At 51.5% G+C, this 22,081-nt stretch overlaps 1 protein-coding gene and 1 long non-coding RNA gene across 2 annotated transcripts in view; both read left to right on the top strand.

Moving 5' to 3' along the window:
- The window catches only part of SLC39A9 (solute carrier family 39 member 9), a 34,793-nt gene extending 29,381 nt beyond the window's left edge, over positions 1-5,412 (top strand). Inside the window, exon 8 of the mRNA XM_075330811.1 lies at positions 4,631-5,412. Coding sequence (XP_075186926.1) covers positions 4,631-4,864 — 234 coding nt within the window. The 3' untranslated portion in view covers positions 4,865-5,412. The remainder of the gene's footprint in view (positions 1-4,630) is intronic.
- Positions 5,413-7,825: 2,413 nt separating this feature from the next.
- Positions 7,826-12,107, top strand: LOC142258274 (uncharacterized). The gene is made up of 2 exons (XR_012727735.1): positions 7,826-9,707; positions 9,768-12,107. It is a non-coding gene; the product is annotated as an uncharacterized LOC142258274 (long non-coding RNA).
- The last annotated feature ends 9,974 nt before the right edge of the window (positions 12,108-22,081 follow it).

Below are 22,081 nucleotides of genomic sequence, written 5' to 3'. Positions count from 1 at the left end.
GGAGGGCTATGTGTGGGGGCCATCATACTGTATGGAGGGCTATGTGTAGGAGCAATTATACTGTTTGGAGGGCTATGTGTGGGGGCCATCATACTATTTGGAGGGCTATGTGTGGAGGCCATCATACTGTGTGGAGGGCTATGTGTGGAGGCCATCATACTGTGTGGAGGGCTATGTGTGGGGGCCATCATACTGTTTGGAGGGCTATGTGTGGGGGCCATCATACTGTTTGGAGGGCTATGCGTGGGGGCCATCATACCATTTGGAGGGCTATGCGTGGGGGCCATCATACTGTTTTGAGGGCTATGTGTGGGGACCATCATACTGGTTGGAGGGCTATGTGTGTGGGCACCATCATACTGTTTGGAGGGCTATGTGTGTGGGCCATCATACTGTTTGGAGGGCTATGTGTGTGGGCCATCATACCATTTGGAGGGCTATGCGTGGGGGCCATCATACCATTTGGAGGTCTATGTGTGGGGACCATCATACCATTTGGAGGGCTATGTGGTGGGCCTTCATACTCTTTGGAGGGCTATGTGTGGGGGCCATTATACTGTGTGGAGGTCTATATGGACTGGAGGGGGGCCATCATACCATTTGGAGGGCTATGCGTGGGGGCCATCATACCATTTGGAGGGCTATGTCGGAGCCATCATACCATTTGGAGGGCTATGTGTGGGGGCCATCATACCATTTGGAGGGCTATGTGTGGGGGCCATCATACCATTTGGAGGGCTATGTGGGGGCCTTCATACCATTTGGAGGGCTATGTGTGGGGGCTACCATTTGGAGGGCTATGTGGGGGCCAAACACTCAGCTTTCTCTGCCAGCCTCCTGAGAGTGAATGGAGCTGCAGCCTATCTATAGGTGACTAGAAGGTGGCCCGATTCTACGCATCGGGTATTCTAGAATTTACGTATTGTGTAGTTCATGTATGATTTTTGATTTTATATATATATATATATATATATATATATATATATATATATATATATATATATATATATATATATATATATATATATATATATATATATATGTATATGTATGTATGTATGTATGTTGTTGTGTGTAGTTACCAAGTGTTTGTGTAGGGCGCTGTAAATGTTCTGGGTGTTGTCTGGGTGTGGCGGGGGGTGAGAGCGGTGTTGAATGTGTGTTGCGTTGTTTGTGGAGCGCTGTGTGTCTATAGCGTTTGTGTGTGTGTGTGTTGCGCGGTTTGTGTGTGTGGTGTGTTTTGGGGGGAGGTATGTTTTGTGCAATGTGTGTGTTGTGCGGTATGTGCGTATATTTGTGTGTGCCGCGGTGGTTGTGTGTTGTGTGTTGTGTGTGTGCAGCGTTGTCTGTGTGTGTGGGTGTCTGTGTAGGGCAGTTGTTTGTGGTTCCCAGTGTGTGTGTGTGTGGTGTGTTGTGCAGTGCGCGCGCGCGTGTGTATTTGTGTTGGGGGGGAGGTGTGCACTCCCCATCGTGCTCCATCCCCCATGCAGCGCACTCCCCATCGTGCTCCATCCCCCATGCTGCGCACTCCCCATCGTGCTCCATCCGCCATGCTGCGCACTCCCAAACGTGCTCCATCCGCCATGCTGCGCACTCCCAAACGTGCTCCATCCGCCATGCTGCGCACTCCCAAACGTGCTCCATCCGCCATGCTGCGCACTCCCAAACGTGCTCCATCCGCCATGCTGCGCACTCCCAAACGTGCTCCATCCGCCATGCTGCGGACTCCCAAACGTGCTCCATCCGCCATGCTGCGCACTCCCAAACGTGCTCCATCCGCCATGCTGCGCACTCCCAAACGTGCTCCATCCGCCATACTCCGCACTCCCCATCGTGCTCCATCCCCCATGCAGCGCACTCCCCATCGTGCTCCATCCCCTATGCTGCGCACCCCCCATCGTGCTCCATCTCCTATGCTGCGCACTCCCAAACGTGCTCCATCCGCCATGCTGCGCACCCCTCATCGTGCTCCATCCCCCATGCTGCACCAGCATCAGCCTCTCTACCCGCAGCATCAGCCTCTCTACCCGCAGCATCAGCCTCTCTACCCGCAGCATCAGCCTCTCTACCCGCAGCATCAGCCTCTCTACCCGCAGCATCAGCCTCTCTACCCGCAGCATCAGCCTCTCTCCTCCCAGCATCAGCCTCTCTCCTCCCAGCATCAGCCTCTCTCCTCCCAGCATCAGCCTCTCTCCTCCCAGCATCAGCCTCTCTCCTCCCAGCATCAGCCTCTCTCCTCCCAGCATCAGCCTCTCTCCTCCCAGCATCAGCCTCTCTCCTCCCAGCATCAGCCTCTCTCCTCCCAGCATCAGCCTCTCTCCTCCCAGCATCAGCCTCTCTCCTCCCAGCATCAGCCTCTCTCCTCCCAGCATCAGCCTCTCTCCTCCCAGCATCAGCCTCTCTCCTCCCAGCATCAGCCTCTCTCCTCCCAGCATCAGCCTCTCTCCTCCCAGCATCAGCCTCTCTCCTCCCAGCATCAGCCTCTCTCCTCCCAGCATCAGCCTCTCTCCTCCCAGCATCAGCCTCTCTCCTCCCAGCATCAGCCTCTCTCCTCCCAGCATCAGCCTCTCTCCTCCCAGCATCAGCCTCTCTCCTCCCAGCATCAGCCTCTCTCCTCCCAGCATCAGCCTCTCTCCTCCCAGCATCAGCCTCTCTCCTCCCAGCATCAGCCTCTCTCCTCCCAGCATCAGCCTCTCTCCTCCCAGCATCAGCCTCTCTCCTCCCAGCATCAGCCTCTCTCCTCCCAGCATCAGCCTCTCTCCTCCCAGCATCAGCCTCTCTCCTCCCAGCATCAGCCTCTCTCCTCCCAGCATCAGCCTCTCTCCTCCCAGCATCAGCCTCTCTCCTCCCAGCATCAGCCTCTCTCCTCCCAGCATCAGCCTCTCTCCTCCCAGCATCAGCCTCTCTCCTCCCAGCATCAGCCTCTCTCCTCCCAGCATCAGCCTCTCTCCTCCCAGCATCAGCCTCTCTCCTCCCAGCATCAGCCTCTCTCCTCCCAGCATCAGCCTCTCTCCTCCCAGCATCAGCCTCTCTCCTCCCAGCATCAGCCTCTCTCCTCCCAGCATCAGCCTCTCTCCTCCCAGCATCAGCCTCTCTCCTCCCAGCATCAGCCTCTCTCCTCCCAGCATCAGCCTCTCTCCTCCCAGCATCAGCCTCTCTCCTCCCAGCATCAGCCTCTCTCCTCCCAGCATCAGCCTCTCTCCTCCCAGCATCAGCCTCTCTCCTCCCAGCATCAGCCTCTCTCCTCCCAGCATCAGCCTCTCTCCTCCCAGCATCAGCCTCTCTCCTCCCAGCATCAGCCTCTCTCCTCCCAGCATCAGCCTCTCTCCTCCCAGCATCAGCCTCTCTCCTCCCAGCATCAGCCTCTCTCCTCCCAGCATCAGCCTCTCTCCTCCCAGCATCAGCCTCTCTCCTCCCAGCATCAGCCTCTCTCCTCCCAGCATCAGCCTCTCTCCTCCCAGCATCAGCCTCTCTCCTCCCAGCATCAGCCTCTCTCCTCCCAGCATCAGCCTCTCTCCTCCCAGCATCAGCCTCTCTCCTCCCAGCATCAGCCTCTCTCCTCCCAGCATCAGCCTCTCTCCTCCCAGCATCAGCCTCTCTCCTCCCAGCATCAGCCTCTCTCCTGCCAGCATCAGCCTCTCTCCTGCCAGCATCAGCCTCTCTCCTGCCAGCATCAGCCTCTCTCCTCCCAGCCTCCTCCAGCACGCCGTGCTCCTCTGCCGACACTCACAGATCCGATCGCATACACTCACACACATACACACACCCGATCGCATACACTCACACACACACACACACATTGACGATATTACACATACGCGCTCACACTCACAACATCCGGAGATACCACATGCTTCTGGCCATGTGATCCTCCGGCAGGTCCTGGAAGCTCACAGCACAGTATCGCCGCCGAGAAGCAAGCGATATCCCAGAGTGTTGTGAGTGTCTGGATGCGATGTGATGTGTGTGTGTGAGGTGTGTGTGAGAGTGAGTGTGATCTGATGTGTGTGTGTGTGTGTGTGTGTGTGTGTTCCGCCGCTGCAGGACCTTGATGCGCTGGTAACTATGCTACCATGGTTACCAGCGTATCTCGTCCCCCGCTCGCACGGGAGCCCACACCAGCATACGCCGGCCAGCCCCTGCAATGCGAGGGTATGTGTCGGCTGGTTTGGCGGCGTATGCTGATGTGGGCTCCCGGGGGTACAGTACTCACCTGGGAGTCGTGGTTCCGTGACCGTGTCGGTTCGGGGAATGCGTGGGGGGGGGCGGGGCCAGAGCTAGCGTGCATTGCGTGAGGGGGCGGGGCGTGGCCGAGTTGCCGATGCCTGCAGGGTGCCGGGGCGAGAGGCCAATCTGTGGGGGGGGGCGGAGCCTGGGCGAGCGGGCCGGCCAATCTGTGTGGGGGCGCAGCCTGGGCGAGCGGCCAATCCGTGCGGGGGGGCGGGGCCATGGCGAGCCCAGCGGCCAATCAGCTTTGTGTCACCGTAAGGACACAATTTTGGAGCAAGACAGACAGACAGAATAAGGCAATTATATACGGTATATAGATGACTTGTTATAAGGACTCGTCCCCTTTGCATGTGTAATGCCGGTGCACATAAGATGATGTCAGTTTGTGTTCTCTTCACAGAGCAGTAAAGAGGCGCTCTCTGAAGTAAACGCCACAGGAGTGGCCATGCTTTTCTCCGCCGGGACGTTCCTCTATGTGGCCACGGTCCACGTACTACCAGAAGTTGGCGGAATGGGACACAGCCACAAGCCGGATTCAGGCGCCGCCGCTAAAGGACTGAGCCGCATGGAAGTGTTTGCCTTAGTTCTGGGATGTCTAATACCTCTGGTCTTATCTATAGGACATCAGCACTGAGGTCCACGTGTACGCGACCCCGAACTGATCACACCGGACAATGCCAGGACACTCGAAGACCCATGTCTGTTCAAGAATCATTGTGTATTGGGCAATGACTTTGTGGGGGGCTCCGGCGGGGGCGACGTATCGTCTTATGCCCTGTACATACATGTGTGTTTGTTTTGTCTTGTGTTTTTTCTTTTTTTACAATGATTGTTATTGTTTGGGCTATTGTGTATTCAGGATCATTGAGAATTATGGTTTCAAAGAAATGGGTTCCGACAGGTTCTATTTTGGGTTCTTTTAGCTTTTCCAATCATTATTTTTTAGTTTACAGGGAGACAGTGATGTTTGTGCAGCGGCGCCTTGGCATGGACCCCCCTGCATGCTCATTGCCATGTGTCGGGGCTCCCTACAGTCGTAAAACAGAAATTTCAAGATGAAAAGTATTCTGCGCACATGTCTACTTCACATGTTACCGCTGCCATCTTATACCTGGTTGGCATTTCATTGCTGGTTATTTTTTAAGAAATCTAAAGGTATATGGCTAATCCTCCCTTGGGAAACTATATAGTCTTAGTACATACGTATATAGTCTTAGTACATACGGTATATACTAACTGATTCCGGTGCTGCTCGTTCATACTCGGTTGGTCTGCTTGGATCAACATGGTGTGAACGCTGCAGCCAGTTATTTTCTACCGTTCATTTGGTCAAGCCAGACTAAACGCTGGATAAAATGATCAGCTGCTGATTGGCTGCAGTGCTCAAATGACGCCCTGGCTAGATATTGATCCCAGAAGATCGGCTGGCGATGCAGTGCTGGTACAAGATGTGTTCAGTTTTGTTTTCCTTAATGCTTTGGGCCCATTTATTGTAGGTTGTTCAATAGTGGACAACCCCTTTAAACCCTGAAATTCCTCCAGAAATATAGGAATGAATTGACAACTGATTCTTGCTATTTTGCTTGTTAATATTTGTCTCTATACAGTTTGACAGTGTCTAAGTGTATAGGGAAATGCCTCAGTGGCTGTGGTAGTGCCTAGTTGTCACTTAAAGGGGACCAACCACCAGGATTTTCCTATATAAACTAAAACCAGTGCTATACTGGCGCTATCATGCTGATTCTATACATAATTTTAGTTGTGAGATTGGATGTATACTTTCTGAAATACAGGCAAGTAAAGTTACAGAAATGTATTGTTATTTGATTGCTAGGTGCTGCAGAATATCTAATAGGTGGGTTGAGTTTTTCTAGTTATTCCCACCCCTGTCTGCCTCCCTGTCCTTCCTCCTCCCCCCTGTCCTTCCTCCTCCCCCCTGTCCTTCCTCCTCCCCCCTGTCCTTCCTCCTCCCCCCTGTCCTTCCTCCTCCCCCCTGTCCTTCCTCCTCCCCCCCCTGCCCTTCCTCCTCCTCCCCCCCCCTGCCCTTCCTCCTCCTCCCCCCCCTGCCCTTCCTCCTCCCCCCCCCCCGCCCTTCCTCCTCCTCCCCCCCGCCCTTCCTCCTCCTCCCCCTGCCCTTCCTCCTCCTCCCCCTGCCCTTCCTCCTCCTCCCCCTGCCCTTCCTCCTCCTCCCCCTGCCCTTCCTCCTCCTCCCCCTGCCCTTCCTCCTCCTCCCCCCTTGCCCTTCCTCCTCCCCCCCTTGCCCTTCCTCCTCCCCCTTGCCCTTCCTCCTCCCCCCCTTGCCCTTCCTCCTCCCCCCTTGCCCTTCCTCCTCCCCACCCTGCCCTTCCTCCTCCCCACCCTGCCCTTCCTCCTCCCCACCCTGCCCTTCCTCCTCCCCACCCTGCCCTTCCTCCTCCTCACCCTGCCCTTCCTCCTCCTCACCCTGCCCTTCCTCCTCCCCACCCTGCCCTTCCTCCTCCTCACCCTGCCCTTCCTCCTCCTCACCCTGCCCTTCCTCCTCCTCACCCTGCCCTTCCTCCTCCCCCCCTGCCCTTCCTCCTCCTCACGCTGCCCTTCCTCCTCCTCCCCCCTGTCCTTCCTCCTCCCCCCTGTCCTTCCTCCTCCCCCCTGTCCTTCCTCCTCCCCCCTGTCCTTCCTCCTCCCCCCTGTCCTTCCTCCTCCCCCCTGTCCTTCCTCCTCCCCCCTGTCCTTCCTCCTCCCCCCTGTCCTTCCTCCTCCCCCCTGTCCTTCCTCCTCCCCCCTGTCCTTCCTCCTCCCCCCTGTCCTTCCTCCTCCCCCCCTTGCCCTTCCTCCTCCCCCCCCTTGCCCTTCCTCCTCCTCCCCCCCTGCCCTTCCTCTTGCCCCCCTTGCCCTTCCTCCTCCCCCCCTTGCCCTTCCTCCTCCCCCCCTTGCCCTTCCTCCTCCCCCCCTTGCCCTTCCTCCTCCCCCCTTGCCCTTCCTCCTCCCCACCCTGCCCTTCCTCCTCCCCACCCTGTCCTTCCTCCTCCCCCCTGTCCTTCCTCCTCCCCCCTGTCCTTCCTCCTCCCCCCTGTCCTTCCTCCTCCCCCCTGTCCTTCCTCCTCCCCCCCTGCCCTTCCTCCTCCTCCCCCTGCCCTTCCTCCTCCTCCCCCTGCCCTTCCTCCTCCTCCCCCTGCCCTTCCTCCTCCTCCCCTGCCCTTCCTCCTCCTCCCCCTGCCCTTCCTCCTCCTCCCCCTGCCCTTCCTCCTCCTCCCCCTGCCCTTCCTCCTCCTCCCCCTGCCCTTCCTCCTCCTCCCCCCCTGCCCTTCCTCTTGCCCCCCCTTGCCCTTCCTCCTCCCCCCCTTGCCCTTCCTCCTCCCCCCCCTTGCCCTTCCTCCTCCCCCCCCCTTGCCCTTCCTCCTCCCCCCCCCTTGCCCTTCCTCCTCCCCCCCTTGCCCTTCCTCCTCCCCCCCCTTGCCCTTCCTCCTCCCCCCCTTGCCCTTCCTCCTCCCCACCCTGCCCTTCCTCCTCCCCACCCTGCCCTTCCTCCTCCCCACCCTGCCCTTCCTCCTCCCCACCCTGCCCTTCCTCCTCCCCACCCTGCCCTTCCTCCTCCCCACCCTGCCCTTCCTCCTCCCCACCCTGCCCTTCCTCCTCCCCACCCTGCCCTTCCTCCTCCTCACCCTGCCCTTCCTCCTCCTCACCCTGCCCTTCCTCCTCCTCACCCTGCCCTTCCTCCTCCCCCCCTTGCCCTTTCTCCTCCCCCCTTGCCCTTCCTCCTCCCCCCCCCTTGCCCTTCCTCCCCCCCCCCTTGCCCTTCCTCCCCCCGTAATAACCAAAACAGGTGGAGGAAGGACAGGCAGACAGGACAGGGGCGGAAATGACTAGCAAAACCTGACCCAACTATTAGATATTCTGTTGCAACTATCATTAAATAACAGTGCATGTCACAAACTTTATTTGCCAATATTTCAGAAAGTACCGTATACATCCGATCTCACAACTAAAGGTATGTATAGAATCAGCATGGTAGCCCCAGTATAGCACTGGCTTTAGTCTATATAGGAAAATCCTTGTGGTTGGTTCCCTTTAATTACCAGTATAGTGTAGCCAGCCAGGCAGAAAGGGGCGGAAATAACTAGCAAAACCTGAGGATAATCCTGTGGTTGGTCCTCTTTAATTCATATATTTCCAGGCATAGGCATGGCACAGTATACAGTTCTTAGAAATGATCCAGACTACTTCTTTTCTGGAGAATGCCCACACTTACTGAGACTTCAGATCCTCCTTAAATGTAAGCAATTCTATCCTGTAACCCGGTAAATGGATTGGCAATGCAGAGGTGTAATCCGGTATTAACCCCTGCCCTCCTCCGCAGTTACGCACAAGGTTATTTGGGTACAGATCCTCCTTTCTGGCCTTTGACAGCAGTGTTTGATATGAAGTATTTCTATTAATGACAGTGTTTATGAGGCGGCATCGTCTGTTCTTCCCGGATTCAGGACCCATTTGCTTGGGTGGGATCCGTTGTTGTGGGGTGAATCCTCCACCTGCTTTACACGTCATGCAGTTGTGAGCTTGTCACGTCGTGGATGCTGCGGCTCGCTAATTCTCCAGACAGCCTGACAACCTAGAAGTGCAGCTGTCCTTGCAAGAATAACATACGGCATACCATCTCTTTTGAAATTGATAAAGCCAATAACTTGTAGCATTAGTAAAGAATTCCAGCTTTGCATAGAGAATGAATGAGCTGGCTGTAAGCAAATGCTTAAAGTAGGCCACAAACCATTTTTCGTAAATAAGCGGTCATCAGAAAATGACGTATCTATTTTAAAATCAGGTTTTTGTGTTACTTTTTTTTTTTTTTTGTCGTATCATGAGCTGTATTAATAGTATGCCCATCTCCAAGAGCCTATCCCAATATGTACGGTAATACCGTATTTTTACGGTGTATAAGACGACCCCCAAATTTAGAGAGAAAAAATGGTAAAAAAAATAAATTGCGTCCGTCTTATACTCCACTGTTGTCTTACTGTGGGGGGGGGGTTCAGCGGTGATGAAGCGGGGTCACAGGAGGTGGGGGCTGTGCCTGGCAACGGTGCTGGATCGGGGTCACAGGAGGCAGGGGGCAGTGCTGGTGGGGTCTATGCCTGGCATCTGTGCTGGATCGGGGTCACAGGACACAGTGGTGGTGTGGGTGGGGTCTGTGCCTGGCAGTGGTGGTAGAGTGGGGTCACAGGAGGCAGTGGTGGGGTCTGTGCCTGACATCAGTGCTGGATCGGGGGTCACAGGACGCAGTGGTGGTGCGGGTTGGGTCTGTGCCTGGCAGTGGCGGTGGAGCGGGGTCACAGGAGGCAGTGGTGGGGTCTGTGCCTGGCATCGGTGCTGGATCGGGGGTCACAGGACGCAGTGGTGGTGCGGGTGGGGTCTATGCCTGGCAGTGGCGGTGGAGCAGGGTCACAGGAGAGGCAGTGGTGGGGTCTGTGCCTGGGAGCGGTGGTGGAGCGGGGTCACAGGAGGTAGTGGTGGTGCTCGTGGAGTCTGTGCCTGGCAGCGATGATGAATCGAGGTCACAGGAGGCAGTGGTGGTGCTGGTGTGGTCTGTGCCTGGCAGCGAAAGGTGTGCTGGCTGTGTGGAGCAGGCAGGTGTCCCAGATGCTCTGTTGGCGGCCCGTGCTTCAAAGAAATGGTGCACGGAACGGCGCATGTGCAGATGGAGCTCTCAGCTAAAAGCTCCATCTGCGCACGCGCTGACTCCGGTCACCATGAGCAGAGCCAGAGTATCTGGGACATCCATTGCACAGCCACCGCAGCTTCCACTGCCAGCACAGCCAGCCAGGCGCCTGTATGGAGAGGCAGCCAGCCGCCTGCACGCAAGGAGAGACAGCCAGCCGCACAGACAGCCACCTGCCACTTATAATAGGAAAAAAAAAAAGAGTACCTAATTATACGCCCCATAAGACAATACCAGGCGTATAAGACGGCCCTCGAATTTTGAGACGATTTTCAGGGGTTTAAAAGTAGTCTTATACTCCTGAAACTACGGTAGGTGTAATAATAGTAATATTAGCAAATACCTCCAATTAGAAATGTAGTATAGTTCTCCTATAGCCATGTCTCTTACCTAAGCTGCAATGCCCTGCACATGAGGTATCTATGGTTATGACCACGAGCAACTCACTGACTGTCACTATGAGTGAATATAACCATGGATAGCCAAGATCCTGCAATGCCCTGCACATAAGGTAGGAGACATGGCTAAACCACTACTAAACTGCATTTCTAATTGGAGGTATTTGCTAATATTATTAAACCTACTACATACTGGGCTAGGATCTTGAAGATGGGAATACCCCTTTTAACAAAAACAAAATTGGTAGTCTAGCAATTTTCACATTGACCACTGGGCCTTTTTTTAGACTCCTACTTCCTGTCCTTTTTCCCTAAGATTTTACAGGAGTTTCCTTATCAGCACAGGCAGGAGTACATAACTGGTAACGCCTCTATACACAGGTGATAATATCATACAACGATCACAAAAGGTGACGTGCAGCGTCGGACTGGCTACCGGAGGAATCTCCAGTAATGCCAGGCCTGGATTCGGGTACCTGTATTGCAGAGTTCAGGGTAGAGCACTGGAGATCAGCCCGGCCTGTCTGCAGCTGTCATGAACTGAACCGCAATCGCTGGGGAATCAATCACTCGGCGCTCGCGGTACAGTCTCGGCTGCACGCTGGAGCTCAGGTGAGAGCTCTGGAGTGCAATGCAGGTACCTGAATCCAGGCCTGGCATTACTGGAGATTCCTCCGGTAGCCAGTCCGACGCTGGTGATGTGACAGCTCCCCCTGCCTTCACAATGACACTTCCACGCGCTCATTAAACACCTTAATTAACAAGATGGGGGTCGGGATTTGACCATTGTGTTGTCTATGTACATGTGTTGTTTCCTGAAACGAGAAATTAGTCTAAAAAAAAAAAAAACCCCAATAGGTCAATGTGAAATTTTCAAGACTTATGTTTTGGGTTTGTTTTGTTTGCTCTTAATAAAGATTTTAATTAGTAAAAAAAAAAAAATACAAATATATTTGTAACAAAAATATTAATAAAAATTATAATCTTTATTATAATATATTATAATAAATATTATACAAAATATATATTATAAATTATTATATATATTATATATAATAATAATAATATTACGCACAAACCTGATTTATAAAGGGAATTTTCTGAGGGTTTTTTTCTTTTTAAGTCTGCATTGTATCACCCCCGGTTTAGGGATTACAACATTTACTGCTCGTTGCGGCCATATTTGACACTCGTGTTTCTTAATCCGTTCATAAAGGTTGCGGGTACAAATGGTGTTTCTTCTTACTTTTCCATGGCATACTGATTTTTCATATAACAATGTAGTAAGAGCCTTGTCCCGTGCTGTCATGTCTAGGGCTACCTGCATATACTTCACGTCCTCTGAAGCAGGATGCGGGCTGAAATTTGGAACATGGCAGAGGAGTGCGTATTCCTCGGAAACCCTTCAATACTTTCTCCTGCGCATTCTTATTGCTCTGGATTCTATTGACTCTCTAATGTGCAATATCGGCCGTCTGTATCCAGCGCTCGAGTCCTGGGGATGGAACTCTTGTAGGCTGTACTCCAGAAGGAAAATGCGCTTTAAAAGCTTGAAAGTCTCCCTTGGTTTGGAGTCCATGGTTATTTCTAGCCAGAATCTCTTATTTTTTATTTTTTTTTTATGTACATGAAATCATTCCAACATGATCTGCCTTATGTCTTTTTTTTTTTTTTCTTTTTTCAATTCAGTTGTGAATAAGTAAATTGATTTTTAACTATACATTTTATGTATAATGTTATTTTACTTGATTAAATGTTAAATCATCAAAATAAACAAGTTTGTCTAATTCCTTTAGAGTTTAGACTCCACTTTTTAACGTTTTATATGTGAATGTACCTTGCTAAAGGCCGCTTTACACACGTCAATTTTGCGATCGCATTTGCGACGTGACACGCCCAGATCGTATTTACGATTTGCCGGTATCGCTTATAGGTCATTTATTTGCTTTCACACGTAACGATAAAATGGACGCATCAGCGATCAACGATATATTGTTGGACCCAGGCGGTCGTTTGACACCCTGCCAACATCGAACAACATTCAAACGGAGCAATATGTCGGCTGCGTCCCCCAAACGAACAATTTTTTAAAAATGAACGACGTTTCAACGATCCACGATTTTCATCCTATTTGCGATCGTTCGGAGTCGCTCGTAGGTGTTACACGCAAAGACGTCGCAAACGATGCCGGATGTGCGTCACGAAAACCGTGACCCTGACGACCTATCCCGATAAATCGGCGCGTGTAACGGGCCTTTTAGTTTGCTGGGGATTGGCAATTTAGAGCTTCCATAATAGGAATTTAATCATTAATAACATTGGTCCATTAAACATAGTACCGATGATATCATCTTGTGGAAGTGAGAAAATTAATATTTTCTATTAAACCTTTTTCGATCACAAATGAAAGTAGTTTTTAATATTTAACAAGTCATTTTTCATAGTTAGAAATTTAATTATTGCTCTCATGATCAAAGGGGTTGTCCACTGAAAAGATGTGAAATAGGTGATAACTCGTGATGAGCGGGCACTACCGTGTTCGGGTGTGTGACGGGGTATGCGACAAAGCAGTAATGGACGCCAGGCCGAGGAACAATCCAAAAGGGCTTTATTGGAACCACAAAGAGAAAGCACCAAACATGAATATAAATCCTTAAAATCTGCAAGGAGTCCACAACAAAACAGATCCCGGGGCGCCTCCCAGTATTCAGACGCCAGGGAAAATATGGCAATGGTCCTTATATGAGTTCCTTGAGTCCACCAGGGTGAACAACAAAACACAATCCCACGTGGTCACTGATCTCCAATCTGTAGCAGTCCATACACAGGCACTAGGATCTAGCCTCAGCAATAGATCCGAGTTCTTCTCCAGCCGAGATCCAACTAACTAACATTTGTCTCATTGTTCTCTTCTCCTGGGATCAGCCCCTTAGGTGGGCAGAAGGGCACACCTCCGCTGGACATTTGATACATGAAAGGATTCTAGACGTCCTGGCTCTATTCTGTCTACCAAGTTGTGGATTAGATGAGTCCTATACTGGGAAGAACAAACAATCCCCCACCAGAAGCAGTACATACAGGACAGTCAAGGAGGGACAGACTATTACAGCATGAGCACAGGCGGGGTAGGGACACACTATAACAGAGTGCTCGGTACTCGTAACTAGTGATGAGCGGGCCAATAATTAAAGAGGAAGGGCACTACCCGTGGGATCTCCTGGTATACAAAGAACTGAACCATGAAATAAGAGAGAGAATATACCAATACGGGATCACCACAAGGTTAGGGTACATATGAAAAATTCACTTTATTATACAAAAAACCACAAGAAAACACAAGCTTTCTTTCTTCCCCTGAGGAAGCCACCCTTGGAGGCGGCGATACGCGTGGGGTTATCCCTTGGGAAACCCTCTCCTCATGTTACCCTGACTTTGCATGGTGTTTTCTATCTGCTGGTATTATGCTGTTAGTGAGTATAGACTGAGGGTATACATATTTGGTATTAGATTTGGTGCAGGACTACTCTATTGGCTATTCAGCGTTATATGTCTTTTCTCTTTAAACAGAGTCTTGTAGCCAATTAGTGGTCTGTGATCTTAGACCTCAATCTTGTTTATTTGGTGCTAACACAGTACCTCGTTCCTCTGTCTTCTGGACAGTGAAACAACAATGTAATTTAACATCTGTATGGTGCATGAGGAGAGATTGTCTTGATATCTAAAATTGTATTGATATACTTGGCATTTATTGTATGTATTGTTTCCCAATGGGACAGGTTTTTTACATGCCATAGGCTTTTTTAAGTGTTTTTATTATCTATCGTGTGTACTATACCTCTGCTGAGGGCATGTGTTTTCTTGTGGTTTTTTGTATAATAAAGTGAATTTTTCATATGTACCCTAACCTTGTGGTGATCCCGTATTGGTATATTCTTTCTCTTATTTCATAGTGATGAGCGGGCACTACCATGCTCGGTACTCGTAACTAGTGATGATCGGCCACTGCCATGCTCGGTAATCGTAACTAGTGAGCGGGCACTGCCATGCTCGGTACTCGTAACTAGTGTTGAGTGGGCACTAATAGGCTCGGGTGCTCAGTACTCGTAACTAGTGATGAGCGGGCACTACCATACTCAGGTGCTCTGTACTCGTAACTAGTGATGAGTGAGCACTACCATGCTCAGGTGCTCTGTACTCGTAACTAGTGATGAGTGAGCACTACCATGCTCAGGTGCTCTGTACTCGTAACTAGTGATGAACGGGCACTACCATGCTCGGGTGCTCTGTACTCGTAACTAGTGATGAGTGGGCACTACCATGCTCGGGTGCTCTGTACTCGGAACTAGTGATGAGCGGGCACTACCATGCTTTGGTGCTTAGTACCCGTAACTAGTGATGAGCAGGCACTGCCATGCTCGGGTGCTCTGTACTCGTAACTAGTGATGAGTGAGCACTACCATGCTCAGGTATTTGGTACTCGTAACTAGTGATGAGCGGGCACTACCATGCTCAGGTGCTCTGTACTAGTACCTAGTAATGAGCGGGCACTACCATACTCAGGTGCTCTGTACTCGTAACTAGTGATGAGCGGGCACTACCATGCTCAGGTGCTCTGTACTAGTACCTAGTAATGAGCGGGCACTACCATACTCAGGTGCTCTGTACTCGTAACTAGTGATGAGCGGGCACTACCATGCTCGGGTGCTCTGTACTCGTAACTAGTGATGAGTGGGCACTACCATGCTCGGGTGCTCTGTACTCGGAACTAGTGATGAGCGGGCACTACCATGCTTTGGTGCTTAGTACCCGTAACTAGTGATGAGCAGGCACTGCCATGCTCGGGTGCTCTGTACTCGTAACTAGTGATGAGTGAGCACTACCATGCTCAGGTATTTGGTACTCGTAACTAGTGATGAGCGGGCACTACCATGCTCAGGTGCTCTGTACTAGTACCTAGTAATGAGCGGGCACTACCATACTCAGGTGCTCTGTACTCGTAACTAGTGATGAGCGGGCACTACCATGCTCGGGTGCTCTGTACTCGTAACTAGTGATGAGTGGGCACTACCATGCTCGGGTGCTCTGTACTCGGAACTAGTGATGAGCGGGCACTACCATGCTTTGGTGCTTAGTACCCGTAACTAGTGATGAGCAGGCACTGCCATGCTCGGGTGCTCTGTACTCGTAACTAGTGATGAGTGAGCACTACCATGCTCAGGTATTTGGTACTCGTAACTAGTGATGAGCGGGCACTACCATGCTCGTGTGTTCGGTACTTGTAACTAGTGATGAGCGGGCACTACCATGCTCGTGTGTTCAGTACTGGTAACTAGTGATGAGCAGGCACTACCATGCTCGGGTGCTTGGTACCTGTAACTAGTGATGAGTGGGCACTACCATGCTCGGGTGCTCAGTACTTGTAACTAGTGATGAGCGGGCACTACCATGCTCGGGTGCTCAGTACTTGTAACTAGTGATGAGCGGGCACTACCATGCTCGGGTGCTCAGTACTGGTAACTAGTGATGAGCGGGCACTACCATGCACGTGTGTTCGGTACTTGTAACTAGTGATGAGCGGGCACTACCATGCTCGGGTGTATGGTACTTGTAACTAGTGATGAGCGGGCACTGTGGCGCCCCTGACCTGGTCAGGCACCACTGAGTACTGCACCCATGCTGGGGACAGTACAAAACAGGTAATCCAGAAGGCTGACCGAGGTGTGACTACACAGGCGCATAGTGATCAGGTCTCACACATGTACCTTTGAGGGGACCCCTGGGGATCCCAGGAGGGGGCGAGGCCTCCATCTCCACTCAAGGGGTGTGGTAGAGAGCCTGGCTGCTAGGTGGCGTAGGCAGGCACAAAGGGAAAGGAGGAGAGCAGTCTGAAGCAGAGTGTGGAGGAGTGAGGAGCATTGAAGTGGAGCTCAGACAGGAGCAGCAGTGCAGGTCCCACGAGTGAGCCGGTTTAGTGTGCAGCTCAGGGAGAGCAGAAGCGGACCCTGGAGCTGTTGCAGTCTAACAGCGTCCGCGCAGTGACTACCGACGGGGGAGAACGGTCACCTAGTGGTGCCGTCCGAAATCCACACAGGGCTAAAGAGAGAGCAACGGAGTGGAGAGTAAGAGGACTGCTAGGGAGGTACCAGGCCCGAAGGGGTAACAGGTCCCAGTGCAGGGATAGATTCACCTTTCCCTTGCCAAACCTGCTTGAGGGGGTACTTTACACCCCCAAGACAACACCACAGAGTCCGCAGCCACGTAGCAAAGCGAGGGCCCATAGTTCACAGGAGGCAAGCAGCCGGAGTGACCTGGTCCAGGCTACAAGCAAACGGGCCGAAACGAGGGGAGCAGCAACTTCCCTGGGTGACCCCCATAGGGACTGCAAGTCGGGGTTACCCCAAAACGCAAAGGGCTAAGGAAGGCGAGTCAGTAGCCACCCTCACAAGTCAGCCTGAAGGACACCTGGTTCCAGCCTGGTTCATCCCAGCTACGCCCGGGTTACTCACCCCGCCACCTAATGTGAGTAAAACCCCTGAAAGACATTCTGCTTGTGTTGAGTTATTCTGCGCCTTGTGGTTCCACACACTTACACAGGGCCCTGGGGCTTGCCTCACTCTCAGGAGGCTATTACAACTGACTGCACCCACCATCAGCCCCAGGCATCCCTTAATCTGCAGTGGCGGTCCCCACTGACCGCAATTCTGAGAGTGGCGTCACGACAATCCTAAAAGAAGGTTTCCTACCTGTGACCAGACTGTTCCATCCACGTGGAGTCCCTGAAGGTAATGCACCGACACTGCACTTGTGGGGCTACACAGCACTACCATGCTCGGGTGCTAAGTACTCGTAACTAGTGATGAGCGGGCACTACCATGCTCAGGTGCTCAGTACTCGTAACTAGTAATAAGCGGGCACTACCATGCTCGGGTGCTCAGTACTCGTAACTAGTGATGAGCGGGCACTACCATGCTCAGGTGCTCAGTACTCGTAACTAGTGATGAGCGGGCACTACCATGCTCAGGTGCTCAGTACTCGTAACTAGTGATGAGCGGGCACTACCATGCTCGGGTGCTTGGTACCTGTAACTAGTGATGAGTGGGCACTACCATGCTCAGGTGCTCAGTACTGGTAACTAGTGATGAGCGGGCACTACCATGCTCGGGTGCTCAGTACTAGTAACTAGTGATGAGCGGGCACTACCATGCTCAGGTGCTCTGTACTGGTAACTAGTGATGAGCGGGCACTACCATGCTCGTGTGTTCGGTACTTGTAACTAGTGATGAGCGGGCACTACCATGCTCGTGTGTTCGGTACTTGTAACTAGTGATGAGCGGGCACTACCATGCTCAGGTGCTCAGTACTGGTAACTAGTGATGAGCGGGCACTACCATGCTCGGGTGCTCAGTACTGGTAACTAGTGATGAGCGGGCACTACCATGCTCAGGTGCTCAGTACTGGTAACTAGTGATGAGCAGGCACTACCATGCTCAGGTGCTCTGTACTGGTAACTAGTGATGAGCGGGCACTACCATGCTCAGGTGCTCAGTACTGGTAACTAGTGATGAGCGGGCACTACCATGCTCAGGTGCTCTGTACTGGTAACTAGTGATGAGCGGGCACTACCATGCTCAGTACTCGTACCTAGTGATGATAGCGTGTTATTTTCTACAAGATTGGGATGTGTCTGTTGGAATTTTCCCATTAGTGAAGAAGCTCATTTGTGAGGTCAGACATGGATGTTAGAGGGGAGATCCGTGTTCATAATCTCCTTCTAGGTCATCCCAGAGGAGTTGGAGGAGACCGAGGTCCGGGCTCTACGCGGCCAGTTATGCTCTTCCCACTAAACTCCCTCAATCTTGTCTTTATAGGAGCACAGTTCTGGGAAACAGAAAAAGTCCTTCCCCAAACTGTTATCACAAAGCTTGAACTTAGTTTCCCAAAATGTGTTGTGCTGAAGCATTCAGACTTTTGCTTCAAGTAGATGGCTGAGACCGACCCTTGAAAAACGACCCATAGCGTTATCCCTCCTCCACCAAACTCTCCGGGTGACCCCGTGTAATACTGGAAGTGTGTTGGCAAATGGAGGCAGATATTGCTTCTCGAGACGATTGATGGCTGCAGACTCCACTATGTTCTATTTCTGAGCTCCCAAGATCATTCATGCGGGACATGGGGCTGCCAAAAATGCTCTTTTAGCTACCATTTGCAATACACTAGTGGTTCAGTTTAGTGGGTTTTTTTGGTCGTCATTTCACTAGAAGCAAATCGGTCCATCTGTACGGCTGCCATGTATTACTACATTTACCCTTCAGTAGTGTTTGAAGTGGAAATCCCTGCCTGGCGAAAGCTTCCCCAGACAAAATTAGCTGTTTCCCCCCATCAAACTGAGGCTACAGGATGACTTTGGGCACAACACAGGTCACATGAGCAGAGATCACCGTATGCCACATCTACTTCACCACATGGCAACGGGGTTGCGTTGCGTTGCGTTGCAACCTACAAGGCACCACCACAAGTAAATTGCAAAAAATCACACTGGTTATGACTTTTTGCAACGCTTGTTGTAACCGCCATACCCTGCGGTCACAATTGTCATGGGTGACAGTCATGTGGTTTCTGGCCATAGAAGGTCACAGCGTCTGGCTGCGCAGAATGCTTCCTGACTTTCCATTGTTCCTGCTACCAGTACTCATTGGTATAGGTAGCTTTCCTGCTGGATTCCTCTCTTCCTTTTGGACCCAGCAGCAGCTCGCTTTCCACCCAGCTGCTGATCATCAGCATTATCTTGGTGCTTAAATACCCCTTCCTTCCTTGGACTGGTGCTAGTGATATTTTCAGTTCATTCAAGCCTTGGTTGCAAGCAGGTGGCTTGTACTCCTCTGTGGTATTGCTACTGAAAACTTTGCTGAACTTCTACCTTAGTCATCTGTAGATAAGTAGTTCATGCATTTTCCCCTGTGTGTCCTCCTTGTGTCTTCTCTAGTGTTTAGTGGGGTTGATGAAGAGCTCATCCCATACGTTCCCTAGTTAGGGCCCAGCACTAGGGATACCTAGGGTCAGGTATCCGGCTTGGCGCATAGGTGTGGAACCTATCTAGGGTGGTGAGGAACCCAGGGACCAGCAGTAGGTTCAGTTAGGGGTCATCATCTTCCCTTTTCCTAGACACAGGGATTCCCTTCCCTTTTGTCGTTCGCTCGTTACTTCCCCGTACCCAGCGAAACGACAATACTACTCCAATCACTTGCACTATGCTGTGATGTAGCAGTGGCATACAGCAATTGGCCGCAACACGGATTGAGCAGCAAAACAAAGTCGCCATATGGTCCCATCCTTAATGTGTGGATCATTAACTCATTCTCCTTTAAAAATACCATTATTTTTGTCGCTCACAAAAAGAAAAAGTCTAAACTGTTCAGGGTTAATTAAATTATTCATATTAATGGATGAAATGAAGTCGACGATGTAGGGAACTTATGGATGTTTGTACTGGAGTCTGAGATCTTAAGAGCATCAATGAGAACTATCAAGGACTACATTAGTCTTTCTTCACCAGAACAGTAAGTTTTATACTGAAGACTGAAAAAGAACATAAATGACCCAACTACTCAACCAGGAATTCGGGCTGCAGAATCGCCGGTCATTTCTTACAGTAACTAAACTTCTATATTTTTTAGATTTGAGTGGCCATTCAATTGAAAGGCAACCCATTGGACTCCGGGTCCTAAAGGGGGCTTTACACGCAATGACATATCTAACGAGATGTCGTCGGGGTCGTGGAATTCGTGACTCACATCCGGCCTCGTTAGCGACGTCGTTGTGTGTGATCAAAAATACTCACCTAATCGTTGATCGTCGACACGTCGTTCATTTTCAAAATATCGTTGCTGGTTCAGGACGCAGGTTGTTCGTCGTTCCTGAGGCAGCACACATCGCTACGTGTGACACCCCAGGAACGTCGAACAACAGTGTTCCTGCGTCCTCCGGCAACAAGGTGGGCATTTCGATAATGCGGCTGCTCTCCGCCCCTCCGCTTCTATTGGACGCCTCCTTATAAAAGAGGTGGTTCGCCGGCCACAGCGACGTCGCTGGGAAGGTAAGTCCGTGTGACGGGGACTAACGATATTGTGTGCCATGGGCAGCGATTTGCCCGTGACGCACAAACAACGGGGGCATTAAAACCCTCTTGATCACTCAACACCCACCCTAAGAGGTGCACAGAAGTTCCAATCACGGCCACTAAGCCACCTCCGATTGGTTGTGTGCAAGTCGATCAGCGGTCACTTAAAGGCCTGATTACACACGTTAATGTATGTTCTATACACAGAGCAATTGTTAATAGTTAAATCATCCTGTTTACATAGAATATCACTGTTCTCTGTAGCACATCTCCTATTTATTAGCTACGACAATGTACTTCCGATAACCATGATTTTTAATCAAGCTTCATCGCACCCAACATTTCCTCATTCATTGAGTATTTGCCATCTTGTTTAGATGGCCTGATAGTCATCGAGCACCCTACAAACTCTCCATCCCCGATAACCGGGCCGTGTAAATGGGCCTTTAAACTCAAAAGTCTTAAGGCCACTTTACACGCTGCGAGATCGCTAGCAATGTCGCTAGTGATCGCACCCGCGCCCGTCATTTGTGCGTCACGGGCAAATCGCTGCCCATGGCGAACAATATCTCTAGGACGCGTCAAACGTACTTACCTTCCTAGTGATGTCGCTGTGGGCGGCGAACAGTCTCTTTTTTGCCTTTCGTCCATGACAGCACCACCTGAGAGAGAGGTTCCGCCCACATCAGGACAGGAAACCCACTGATAAAAAGGCGCTACCTCTCCTCCACATCAGTTTGGTTTCCTGTCCTGATGGGACAACCCACGGATTCTCCCAGGTCTGACCCGGTGTGGAAGTTTGGTTTCTTACCAAAAGCCGGATTCACCTCCCCAGGGCTTCGGCTGTCTGCGGTGGTGGGGCGCGGGCCTGGAGCGGGAGCTCGGCTCTGCATCGCCCCAGGCTATGTGATCCTCACACGGAGCCCGCGAGACGGGCGCCCTGCTGACGGAACGCCGGGGTGAAGAGGAAGTGACGCGGCACCCGGAAGTTCATCGCATGTGCAAGGTGTTCCAAGATGGCGGCGCCCAGTGAACGGATTTCGGGCGGGAAATTTGAACCAGGGAGGTATGAGGAGTCACCTTCGCTGCATTCTGGTGAGTATGACTTCTCCCCTATTCAGAATGGAAGACAACTCTCCTCCAGAGCAGGATGTGCTGGAACAGCATACAGATTCCCAGGGCAGCAAGGGGAGCGCTCCTCCGGCAGGGCTAGTCCCTCCAGTCCGGCAAGTCGACATTCCAGGGGATCTGAGAAATCCAAATCTGGAAGTCATAAACTACCTCCGAAACCGGTACCAGATCCGCCATCTTGGGGGGTGAGTGTCTGCTGCAGCATTTTATTGTTTCAAAGTCTCCCCCTATGTTCCCTTCTTTCTTCAGGAGGTCCCTCTAAGAGGAATCATAGGAATTGTGGGGTTTACAAGGACTGTCTATCCTCAGATTACCAAGAGGGCCTTGTCCCACCTGTCTCAGAGAGTTCTTCTGTTTTATTTAGATCATAATGTTGAAATTACATACAAAATGAAACAAAAAAAAAAAAAAAAAGAGGCTGCTGAGTGTTGTGGTGCACCTGTGACCCTAGCTATATTGGGAGGCTTGGACTGTTGTATCACTTGTGATTCTCAGTTCTGGTCCAGATTGTGC

The sequence above is a fragment of the Anomaloglossus baeobatrachus genome, chromosome 12 (assembly GCF_048569485.1).
Source record: "Anomaloglossus baeobatrachus isolate aAnoBae1 chromosome 12, aAnoBae1.hap1, whole genome shotgun sequence".
NCBI lineage: Eukaryota > Metazoa > Chordata > Amphibia > Anura > Aromobatidae > Anomaloglossus > Anomaloglossus baeobatrachus.
This window is presented reverse-complemented; position numbering and strand designations above follow the sequence as displayed.